Below are 13,054 nucleotides of genomic sequence, written 5' to 3' on the forward strand. Positions count from 1 at the left end.
AAGTTTTTTACACAGTGAGTGCTTCCTTGCACATCTTTTTTCTGCTTTGATGGCTTCCAGCATTTTATCTTTTGCACTATGAATGTCATGAAACGTCTGCAAGAATTTCTCTCTCTCTCTCTCTTTTTTTTTTTTTTTGGTGTTTTAGGGCTGCACCTGTGGCATATGGAAATTCCCAGGCTAGGGGTCGAATTGGAGCTATAGCTGCCGGCCTGTGCCACAGTCATAGCAACATGGGATCCGAGCTGCATCTGTGACCTACACCACAACTCAAGGCAACACTGGATCCTTAACCCACTGAGTGAGGCCAAGGATCATACCTGCATCCTTATGGATACTAGTTGGGTTCGTTACTGCTGAGCCACCATGGGAACTCCCTTTCAAGAATTTCTTTAATTTCAAGTATTTTCCTGGAGTTACTTCCTCTGGGATGTTGTCATCCTTACCACAACCACTTTCCTCAATGACATTGATAAATTTATCTTCACTAAGTTCCTCTGCCTGCACATCTACAGAGACTCACGCTACAGCTGTGTCAACACTGCCAGGACCAGCTGTTTCTTCTATAACTCCATGTAGTATTTGAATTTCACTTCCATCTCATCACTCTTTATTTCTTTGCTGCATTTTTATCTTTGTTGATCACATCCCTCTTTGGATTGTCCATATGTGTAAAATGGTACGTGGATTTGTCACTGGGCAACAAGGAGGTAATACAACAGTACTCTTATCTGTTGTGCAGCCCCTAATCGCCAACAGATTTTGAACGAAGGAATGTGATTGGTCACTGATCACGATGTTATCTGCTCTTTACATGTGGATTTGTGGACTAAGGGGCAAAGTTTGTACTTTCTCAAATTACAGTTAAGACATGTTAACTGCAGTTTGAGCCATGATGTTGGGGACTGTTTTTAGTTAACTAAATCTTGGTATTAAACATGGCATGAAATTTGTGCATATCAGAATCATGCGAAGTTAAGAACTCTGAAAAAACAGGTTGTACTTTGGTGAAAATCGTGAAGGTGATAATGAAACTTAACCTGAGAAATTTACACAATAACATAGTGCTCTTTCAAAAATACTTAATTTTTTACAAAAAACAGATGAAAGGAGTTCCCTGGTGGCTCAGAGAGTTAAAGATCCAGTGTTGTTGCTGCTGTGGCTTGGATCGCTGCTATGACTGTGGTTCTTTCCCTGGCCCGGAAACTTCTGTATGGCTGTGTGTGTGGTCAAAAATATAGATTAAAAACTTTTAGAAAAGTTCCTTAATCTTAAAAGGGAGTGTGTGCATGTACACACGTGTGCATGCTCATGTACACAGACCAAGGGTAAAGGTCTGAAAGGAAAAACTTATAGCATTTCTTGCATTAATATATTTTATAAACTCTTTTTTTCTGTGATCGATCTGGTTTTTCTACATTGTTTGATATTCCCGACTAAAACCTTCATTTTTTGTCATCTGAGTAATTGCTTCTGGCCTATAGTTAGGTCCCTTTCACAAATCCTCTTCTGTGGATAGCTGTGATTATTGCTTTTTTATTACTGCAGAAGTGTTAGTGGGGTTGTGAGGTCTGTGTTTATTTTTTCACATAATGGAGAGGGTAGGGGGTGAAAGAGTTATACAAGTACTTAAAGGGCTGGCTAATTTTTTTTTGTCTTTTTTTGCCAATTCTTGGGCTGCTCCTGCGGCATATGGAGGTTCCCAGGCTAGGGGTCGAATCGCAGCTATAGCTGCCGGCCTATGCCAGAGCCACAGCAGTGCAGGATCCGAGCCTCGTCTGCGACCTACACCACAGCTCACGGCAACACTGGATCCTTAACCCACTGAGCAAGGGCAGGGATTGAACCCACAACCTCATGGTTCCTAGTAGAGGATTCGTTAGCCACTGTGCCACCACGGGAACTCCCTGGCTAATGTTTTTTTAATGTGCAGATTTTATACCTGGAGAAGGAAAAATTTCAAATAAGTCTGTTATAAACATTTAGAACATAATGAAGATTATAAAGAAAAATTTTAAATTACGTGGTGTAGTTCCATTACTCAGATGCAGCCTATGTTAATATTTTTGTGTATATCTGTCGATACATTTCTTTCTTTATTTCTTTTCTTTTCTTTTTTTTTTTGTCTTTTGTTGTTGTTGTTGCTATTTCTTGGGCTGCTCCCGCAGCATATGGAGTTTCCCAGGCTAGGGGTCGAATCGGAGCTGCAGCCACTGGCCTACGCCAGAGCCACAGCAATGCGGGATCCGAGCCACATCTGCAACCTACACCACAGCTCACGGCAATGCCGGATCGTTAACCCACTGAGCAAGGGCAGGGACTGAACCCGCAACCTCATGGTTCCTAGTCGGATTCGTTAACCACTGCACCACGACGGGAACTCCTCTTTTCTTTTTTTTTTTGGTGTGTGTGATTTTAGGGCTATACCTGTGGCAAATGGAAGTTCCCAGGCTAGGGGTCCAATCAGAGCTGCAGCTGCCAGCTACAGCCACACTACAGCAATGTGGGATCCTTAACCCACTGAGCAAGGCCAGTGATCAAACCTGCATCCTCATGGATACTAGTTCATAACCTGCTGAGTTCACAACGTGAACGCCTGTCTATACGTTTCTTTTTCTCTTTTAAAAATACGTTTCTTTTTATGCATACACACAACTCTTGCACTTCTACACAAAATGTAAAATGGGATCATATTGTATATGCTTCCTCCAAATGGATTTCCAGGGTACAGACACATTTTAAAGCATTTTCATGTAAAATATATGAAAACAGAATAGAGACTAAAGTGAAAACAATGTATAATATATCACCCAACTTTAATGATTTTGGTACATAGAAAATTTTGTTTCATCCATATTTACCTCCTCTTTATTTTGAAGCCAGTTCCAGGTAAATATTTCAGCACACTCCAGATAAATATTTCAGAACATAAAGTTAAAACACTGCGTTTTGCCAAATTGTTCTCCAGAAAAGTGTTCTCAATGTAGACTTGACAAATAAATGATTAAATAACTTTAAAAAATTTTTGTGATGTTGTGGATTAGATGCATGTATATATAGTTTTTCCTCAGATAATACAAAAAATACTAATAAAGTGAATTTGGGTCTGCTTATATTCTGGCAGGAAACTTTTGGTTCCTCATTAGTTTGTCCCTCATAAGAATGCTGTGACTGTTAAATAGGGCGATCATATAATTTATTGTCCAAACTGGGATCTTTTTGAGATTCGAAGGCGGCATTAATAATAATGCTAGTATAACAAGAATGGCATAAACAAAGACTATAATTTGGTACAACTAGGTGGTATGCTTACCCTGGTATTGGATAATGTGCCTAAGATATTTTAAACATAAAGTGACTATATCATATAGTCAATAGATGGTAGCTTTTATTTATGCCTATGGATAAAAATTTTTTCTTCAAAAGAAGTGTTTTTGGGAGTTCCATCGTGACTCAGTGATTAATAAATCCGACTAGCATCCATGAGGACACAGGTTTGATCCCTAGCCTCGCTCACTGGGTTAAGGATTTGGCATTGCCGTGAGCTATGGTATAGATTGCAGGCTTGGCTTGGATCCTGTGTTGCTTTGGCTGTGGCGTAGGTTGACAGCTACAGCTCTGATTGGACCCCTAGCCTGGGAACCTCCATATGCCCTGGGTGTGGCCCTAAAAGACAAAAAGACAAAAAAAAATGTTTTTAAAGTGGTAACTCAAAATCGTAACTTAACAGGTTTTTTTTTTGTTTGTTTGTTTATGTGTGTTTTCGGAGGTGACAGTGACCACAGTTTTTTATTGTATTTATTTTTAAATTTTTAAAAAAATTTTTTTTTTGTCTTTTTGCCTTTTTCTAGGGCCACTCCCGCGGCATGTGGAGGTTCCCAGGCTAGGGGTCCAATCAGAGCTGTAGCCACTGGCCTACGCCAGAGCCACAGCAATGCGGGATCCAAGCCTCGTCTGCAACCTACATCACAGCTCACGGCAATTTGGAATCCTCAACCTACTAAGCAAGGCCAGGGATCAAACCTGCAACCTTATGGTTCCTAGTTGGATTCATTAACCACTGTGCCACGACGGACACTCCGACCACAGTTTTTAAAAGTAGCTCTAATTTTCATAATATAAGAGACATTTGTGTTAATATTTGCAGCTGGAGAATGCTGGAGGAGACCTTAAGGATGGCCATCACCACTATGAAGGAGCTGTTGTCATTCTGGATGCGGGTGCTCAGTATGGGAAAGTCATAGACCGAAGAGTGCGGGAGCTGTTCGTACAGTCTGAAATCTTCCCCTTGGAAACACCAGCATTTGCCATAAAAGAACAAGGATTCCGGTAGACTTTTCACTTCAGGTTTTTCTGAGAAGACTGAGCTTATATTGTGGGATATTTGATTACTAATTTGCATGGGCACTGAATTTTTTGATGAAAACAAGGCATAGAATGGTTTTACAAGAAGTTTCCCATGACTGATTTGGGAAAAAAAAAAAAAGTATCTTAATATTAATTGCACAGTTTTAAGAATTTATCATTTGAATATCTTAGGTTTTATAGGGTTTCTGGGACTGACTTAGGTATGGCTATTATGGTCATTCATTCATTTACTCATCCTAGAGCGTTTGATTAAAATAATATATACAGGCTCTAGAATACCTAAATTAGAGCATTCTGTGTACAGTGAGTTTCTTTTGCTTCCTATCCCAAGAGACTAGTTGGTAAAATATTAAGACTTAATATAAAGGCTAATTCCATAGATGGTACTCTTAAAACTAGTCAAAATGACATCCAGCTTATATATATAGCTTCGTTCTTTAACAACTGTTTCTCGTTAATGTTATGTCTTTCTTCATGAAATTAGTGTTCATTCTTTATTGAGTGTTATTCTTAATAACAAACTTGCAGAAGCAAGCAATTGCAGTTTATATCCTTAATTGACTCTTAAGCCTTAATGCTGTATTTCTTCCAAAATATGTGTTTAATTTTTCTTAAAAACATCTTTTTTTTTCTGTTAGAAAAATGGTTAAAGTTAAATTTATAGATGTGTATATGTTATCCTTTGATTCTTGTTTCTGAGATAGAGTGAATTGCATATCAGAAAAGGCAGGTTTAAATTTAACTGTTTTAGTTTTAGAATGCAGATAAAAAACAGCTTTCTTTTTTAAACTGTAGAATTTTAAAAAAGGAACCCTTTGAATTTGAATTCGTCTAATTCAGCTTTCTTGATTTGCCAGTGAGAATCTTTTTTTTTTTTTTTTTTGGTCTCTTTAGGGCTGTAGCATAGTGTATAGCAGCTTCCAGGCTAGGGGTTGAATCAGAGCTGCAGCTGCAGGCCTAAACCACAACCGCAGCCAGTGTAAGAACCGAGCTGAATCTTCGACCTACACCACAGCTCATGGCAACGCCAGATCCTTAACCCACTCAGCAAGTCCAGGGTTGGAACCCACATCCTCATGGATATGAGTTGGATTCTTAACCTGCTGAGCCACAACAGGAACTCTGCCAGGTTTTTTTTTTTGTTGTTTGTTTGTTTGGCTGTTCTTAACAGCCTGTGAAAGTTCCCCAGGCCAGGATGAATTCACACCACAGTAGTGTCTTGAGCCACAGCAGTGACAACACCGGATCCTTATCCCATTGGGCTACTAGGGAGCTCAGAACCAGTCCCCACACCTTTGGCATATGGAAATTCCTGGCTAGAGGTCGAATCAGAGCTATAACTATTGGCATACGCCACAGCCATAGCAACACAGGTTCCAATCTGCATCTGCGACCTGTGCCACAGTTTGTAGCAACGTCAGATCCTTAACCCACCGAGCAAGGCCAGGGATTGAACCCACATCCTCATGGTTACTAGCTGGGTTGTAACCCACTGAGCCACAGGGGGAACTCCCTCAGAACCAATTTTAAGGGGATCAGAAAACTGAAAGAAATCTAAATGGCTTTCTGTCAGATTCAAGCTCCCTCATTCCCCCCACCCAAAACAGAAATCCCCAGTGAACTAATCTAGACCAAATGTTTTGGAGTAGGGTAACCAATACTGGCAATAGAAGTCTGATTGTTTTTCTTGTCACCTGATTACCTGATCATAAGCAGTTCCTAGGTCTTGCTCACACCTAGAACTTCTTTTCTTTGTAGGAGAATAGAAACTATAGCACTGTGGCTTTCATTACTATAATCTTTTCTGCTAAGATAGCTATTGGATCACCCTCTTTTAAGAATAAATTTTAGGTTTATGGCAAGAGAGACAGTTACCTATTTTTAGGACCTCGATTTACCTGATACCTAAAATTGATATCTGGAATGCCTTTAGGACTTACTGGGCCTTGTAATTTCAAGTTGTTTCAAAGTAAAAGTAGGATGGAAATGGAAAACTCAGAATGAGTGATTAGCTTTTCTCAAGACTTATTGAGATAAGAATTTTCATAATTGGTTTAAGTGCTGCTGGAGTTTTATCCTTGACTAAGTCCATTGCCTTTCCTTTTTAATAGTATTAAGAATCTTATAGCCTTGAGTTGTTTAGCAGATTAATGAGGGATGCTGGGCAGTCCCATGGTGATGATCCTTTATAAAACTAAATATAACATGCTGAAATTCTAGAGATCTTGATTATTAAATGTGTTGTACAGAATTTTAGGTTCTGCATTTTTAAGGAACTAGGTTACATATCTACCCTTAGGGCTAATGCCATATGCTTTATTAAAATGTCACATTAGCGTCTGAGTAGCTTGTCTTCAGTCTCTTGTAGTAGATAAGCTAACAGACATAGTGTATACCATAATTCATGTTACCAATACAAAGTTCAAGGAGTAGGGCTTTTGCAAAAGCTCACTTAAATTATTATATATTTTAAAAAATACGTTAGTTGGGTAATTTGGCTTACATTATTTTTCTGGCTGTATTACAAAGTCTAGCATTTTAGTTTACATGTTTTTACATGGCAGGCAGCCACTGATTATAAAGTGAATTGTAATTCAAGTTTGTTTGTAAGTAGATTTTTTTGGTGAGATCTAGGAATGTATTTTCCTTTAGAAATATAGATAAATCAGGATTTTTTTTTTTTGTCTTTTTGCTTTTTCTAGGGCCGCTTCCACAGCATATGGAGATTCCCAGGCTAGGGGGTCTAATCAGGGCGGTAGCCACCGGCCTACGCCAGAACCACAGCAACGCAGGATCCGAGCCGTGTCTGCAACCTACACCACAGCTCACGGCAACACTGGATCCTTAACCCACTGAGCAAGGGCAGGGATTGAACCCTCAACCTCCTGGTTCCTAGTCGGATTCGTTAACCACTGCGCCACGATGGGAACTCCAAGGATTCTTAAAATGAGTTTAAAGATACCTTAAATTGAGTAAAGGGTCCAAGTATGCCTGTATTGTGTAAGTGGGCATCTGTGGCAAACTGGAGAGTGTGAGTAGTCTGAAGGTGCAAGTCTCTGTGATTCTAGTTATTTGTAGCCATGTGACGATGAAGGTCCAGTGTTGGCAGATTTTTTTTTTACTCCCTTTTTTCTTAAAGAAAATCTAGAAGTCTGGGAGTTCCCATCATGGCTCAGTGGAAACAAATCTGACTAGTATCCATGAGGATGCAGGTTTGGTTCCTGGCCTTGTTCACTGGGTTAAGGATCCAGTATTGCCTTGAGCTGTGGTGTAGGTGGCAGAACTGTCAGGGATCTGATGTTGCTGTAGCTGTGTGTAGGTTCCAGTTCAGCCCTAGCCTGGGAACATCCATATGCCGTTGGTGTGGCCCTAAAAAACAAACAAACAAACAAAAAAAAAGGGAAAAAAAAAGATAATCTAGAAATCTGAATTTTTTTGGTAAAATTCATAATATTAAAGTGTTGCGAGAGTTGCAGTTGTGGCGCAGCAGAAACGAATCTCACTAGGAACTGTGAGGTTTCAGGTTTGATCCCTGGCCTCATTCAGTGGGTTGAGGAGCTGGTGTTGCCATGAGCTGTGGTGTAGGTCCCAGATGCGGCTCTGATCTGACATTGCTGTGGCTGTGGTATAGGCTGGCAGCTGGAGCTCCAATTAAACCCCTAGCCTGGGAACCTCCATTTGCTGTGGGTGCAGCCTTAAAAAGCAAAATAAATAAATAAATAAAGTGTTCCAAAATTTTTTGATTGAATGAATGCTGAGGACCAAAATTAGATGTATTAGAAGCCAGGTGAGGAATATAGGCCTCAGTTTTCAGCTTTGTTTATAATAATAGTTCTATTCCCAAGTTAACCCATAGATTGCTCTATAAATAGTAATGTAGATAATTGATTGTATTGACCTGGGTTCTGAGGGTAGGGCACATGAGGCAAGTTGTATTGGCTTCCATTCTTGGGTCTCAGGTAAAATTGTTGGGAATGTTAGGTTTTAAACAGGCAAAGTAAAATCCTTCATATTTCCCACTGTTCATTTTGTTTTGTTTTGTTAGGGCTGTGCTTGTGGCATTTGGAAGTTCCCAGATAGGGGTTGAATCAGAGCTGCATCTGCCGGCCTGCACCACAGTCACAGCTATGGGGGATCCGAGCCTCGTCTGCCACCAACAACCACAGCTCACGGCAGTGGCGGATCCTTAACGTGCTGAGCAATTCCGGTGATCAAACCTGCATCCTCAAGGTTACTAGTTGGGTTCATAACCTACTGAGCTGCATGGGAACTCCATCTACCATTCTTATTGTTGAATATTTTGCTAAGTCATCTAGGGCCATCATAGTGTCTTCATTTGTCCTTCTGTGACCTACTTTCCTCTTTACCTCCTAGAAGACCTATACTTTCTCCATCTCCCTTTCAGAATTCTCATTTATGGACCTGTCGTGGCTCAGTAGTAACAAACCTGACCAGTATCCATGAGGACTTGGGTTCGATCCCTGGCCTTGCTCAGTGGGTTAAGGATCTGGTGTCACCGTGGGCTGTGGTATAGGTCAGACACTGCTTGGATCCTATGTTGCCGTGGCTGTAGTGTGGACTGTCAGCCACAGTTCTAATTTGACCCCTAGCCTGGGAACTTGCACATGCCATTGTGGCCCTAAAAATGCAAAAAAAAAAAAAAAGAATTCTCATTTACTTCCTCCATTAGTGAGGAAAACAAAATAATCAAGGCTAACCTTAATAGGTAGAAACCTTGGTATTAGAGATTTGAAAGATTGGGCTTATTAACAAGTGATTGTTGAGTTGATAAACTTCCACATACTGCAGTGATGTAGAGTAAAATAGTTAAGCTGTGTTGGAGGCTATTAATTAGTTCTGATAGAATCTGGATCTGGTACAATATACTAAAAACATAACAAAGTCTCTGAATCTGTATTGAGTCTCCTTCAGTGGTACAAGCAAGAGAGGGCATAGACTTGGTATAAAAATTAGCAGTTAGAAATTCTTTACTACTCTCTTCCTTAAATCCACAGTGCTATTATCATCTCTGGAGGACCTAATTCTGTGTATGCAGAAGATGCTCCCTGGTTTGATCCAGCAATATTCACTATTGGCAAGCCTGTTCTTGGAATTTGCTATGGCATGCAGGTACATACATCTCTGAATTTGCCATAAAAGTTGACAATTTTATTCTGTTTGTGAAGCCTACCGCATTAGTATTTTATGTCTTCAGAATAGTTAGGATATTTAATTGTATGAGATAATGTGTTCAAATTACATTTTATGAATTGCTGCACTAATATAGAACTGACCCAAGTGGGGATTTTTAGAAAAGTAACTATATTTACTACATACAACAAAAACAGACTGACAGGGAAGGCAGATAGTGTATGATTTCACTTTTATGTGGAATCTAAAAAACAAAACAAATGAACAAACATAACGAAAGAGACAAAGATACAGAGAACAAACAGATATTTGCCAGAGGGAGGGAGTGGGAAGAGGAGAAAAACAGGTGAGGTAGATTAAGAGGTACAAACTTTCAGTTGCAAAATAAGTCATAGGTATGAAATGTAAATGTACAGTGAGAAAAATTTGGTCAGTAATTATGTATCTTTGGTGACATGGTAAGGAGACTTACACTTACATGATTATTTTGAAATGTATGGAAATATTGAATCACTATTTGCATAATAGGAATTAAATACTATAGTATTGTAGGTCAATTATACTTTAAAAACAAACTCAGATCATTGTGGTTACCCAGGGGCAGGATATACAGGGAGGGAGAATTGGACCAAGGCAATCGAAAGGTCCAGAGTTCTGGTTTAAGATCAATAAGTACTAGGGATGTAATATAAAGCATTATAAATGTAATTAACATCGCTGTATTTATATATATAAAAGTTAAGAGAATAGATCCTAAGAATTCTCATTATGAGTTTTTTTTTCTATTTCTTGAATTTTGTAACTGAGATGATGAATATTAGCTAAACTTATGATAGTCGCTTCATGATTATGTAGGTCAGATCATGCTGTACACTTTAAACTTTTCGGTGCCATATGTCAATTATATCTCAGTAAAACTGGAAGGAAAAAAATTAGTGTGTGTACCTTAGAGTTGTATCAAAAGCAAGAATAGAAAGGGACTAATTGAGGTCTTGAGATAAGCTGGTTTTCTATGAGTTAAATGTTTGAAAATTTATTTTGGTTGCTTTGGTATCTTTTTTTATTTCATTTTCAAAGTAGTGTCGTATAGGTTTACTAGACAAGTTGAATAAGATAGATATTTTTGAACTAGTAACATGCTAATTTCTTGCTAATCAGAGAATGATTGTCAGTAAGATCTACTTATTGAAGAGGTAGGAACATAAGTATATATATATATTTTGTTTGTTTGTTTGTTTGTTTTTTAGGGCTGCACTTGCTGCATATGGAAGTTCCCAGGCTAGGGGTCGAATTAAAGCTGTAGCTGCCGGCCCATTCCACAGCAATGTCAGATCCGAGCCTCTTTTGCGACCTACACCACAGCTCACAGCAATGCTGGATCCTTAACCCTTTGAGGCCAGGGATCGAACCCGAAACCTCATGGTTCCTAGTTGGATTCATTTCTGCTGAGCCACGACAGGAATTCCCCCTAAGTAAACATATTTAAGAAAAGTTATCCCTAGTAGTTGTAGGCAAAATGATTTTCTAATTGAGATAACTTCAAACAGTGTATCTTACTTAACCACGACATCTGAAAATTGAGTTAGCTGAGGAAATAATGTAATATTAATTACATATTACAGTATTTTGCCTTTTCTAGGGTCAGACACAAAGTAATTTTTTTTTTCTTTTTTTGCTTTTTAGGGCTGCACCTATGGCATATGGAGGTTCCCAGGCTGGTGGTTGAATTTGAGCTACAGCTACCAGCCTACACCACAGCTATAGCAACACCAGATCTGAGTTGCATCTGCAGCCTACAGCACAGCTCATGGCAACACCGGATCCTTACCTTAACCCACTGAGCAAGACCAGGGGTTGGACCTGTGTACTCAGAGATACTGGTCCTAATGCTTCTGCTGAGCCATGATGGGAACTCCCCAAGATACTTTATTATTATTATTTTCTTTTTAGGGCTGCACCCACGGCATATGGAAGTTCCCAGGCTAGGATTCAAATTGGAGCTATAGCTGCCAGCCTACGCCACAGCCACAGCAACGTGGGATCTGAGCCACATCTGTGACCTACACTGCAGTTCATGGTAATTCCAGATCCCTAACCCACTGAGCTAAGCCAGGTATTGAACCCGAATCCTCATAGTTATTAGTTGGATTTGTTTCTGCTGTGCCACAACTGGAACTTCCTATATTTCATATTTTAAGAGTGTTGTAAGAAATATCTTTACTATAAACATTTAGCTCCTTTTATTTTATTTTTTTACAGCTGCACCCACAGCATATGAAAGTTCTTGGGGTAGGGATCAAATTAGAGCTATAGCTGCAAGCCTACATCACAGTCACAGCAACACCAGATCAGAGCCACATCCAGGACCTATGCTGCATCTTGAAGCAACGCGGGATCCTTAACCCCCTGAGCAAGGCCGTGGATCTAATCCGCAATCTCTTGGATACTAGTTTGGGTTCTTAACCCCTCCAGCCACAATGGTAAAGTCTGCATTTTGCTTCTTTATGTACTCCCACAGGTTTTTTCAAATTATTTTTATTGGCAGAAATTCCTTCCCTTTCCCCCTCCCAGATCTAAAATTTATTATAAAACCTTGGCATATAAGACAGAAAGGGGAACTGACCTTATTGGAATGGTAGACCTGGAGTACTTACATGGGTTTTTTTTTTTCTTTTTTCTTTTTTTTTTTTGAGGCATTTAGTACCTCATGGTTATCAGGAGTCCATACCCAAAATTGCTTCCTTAAGTCAAAATAGAGCATTAAAAATTTAATAAAGTAGGAGTTCCTGCTGTGGTACAGTGGGTTAAGAATCCTACTGCAGTGGCTCGGGTCTCCGAGTAGGTGTGGGTTCTATCCCCTGCCCCAAGCAGTGGGTTAAAGGATCCGTTGTTGCCACAACTATGACTTGGGTCTCAGCTATGGCTTAGATATAATCCTTGGCCTGGGAACTCTGGGTGTGGCCTGTTTAAAAAACAAAAACAAAAACACAAAAGTTGTTTTATTCTGCGTAAAGTTATCCCCTCCTCCCATACACACACACTTGGCTGATTGTTCAACTCCTTGCGCTTTTACCCTTAAGTAGCATACATAGTTAGGAGTCAAGAATAAGCTTGAAAGCCTTCTGAACAAGTGAGATAGCTTTAAATTTTACTGCAAGTCCTTGGCTTTGTAAAAGCTTTTAATAGAGATTTTGTGGACTTTTAAATTGTGTAGGGTTCCAACAGCATTGGTTGTCTTTATCATTCAGCTGCCTTCTAATTAAGAACTGCAAATTAGAGAAGGCAGAAGTGCATAAGGTTCACTGAGTATAAAGAAGAAAACATTGATTTTTCATTCAGCAAATTTGACTGCTTTGGGCCACATTGTTAGGCCCCTGAGTCTGTGAAGAGACCTGAAGACATGGGGGGAGAGAACATGGTCTACTTTGGTAATCATGCTAACTTGAATGGCTGGAATACAGAATGATGAAGACGAGATGTGAAATTAGACAAGGGTGATGTAATGAAAAATCTTTGTTCAATACTTTATCCTATA

At 39.5% G+C, this 13,054-nt stretch overlaps 1 protein-coding gene across 1 annotated transcript in view; it reads left to right on the forward strand.

Moving 5' to 3' along the window:
* GMPS (guanine monophosphate synthase) overlaps positions 1 to 13,054 on the forward strand; it is a 67,459-nt gene that overhangs the window by 12,782 nt on the left and 41,623 nt on the right. Inside the window, exons 2-3 of the mRNA XM_047785308.1 lie at positions 4,148 to 4,329; positions 9,384 to 9,498. Of these exons, the coding sequence (XP_047641264.1) occupies positions 4,148 to 4,329; positions 9,384 to 9,498 (297 nt within the window). The remainder of the gene's footprint in view (positions 1 to 4,147; positions 4,330 to 9,383; positions 9,499 to 13,054) is intronic.

This window comes from Phacochoerus africanus, chromosome 1 (assembly GCF_016906955.1).
Source record: "Phacochoerus africanus isolate WHEZ1 chromosome 1, ROS_Pafr_v1, whole genome shotgun sequence".
NCBI classification, from domain to species: Eukaryota; Metazoa; Chordata; class Mammalia; order Artiodactyla; family Suidae; genus Phacochoerus; species Phacochoerus africanus.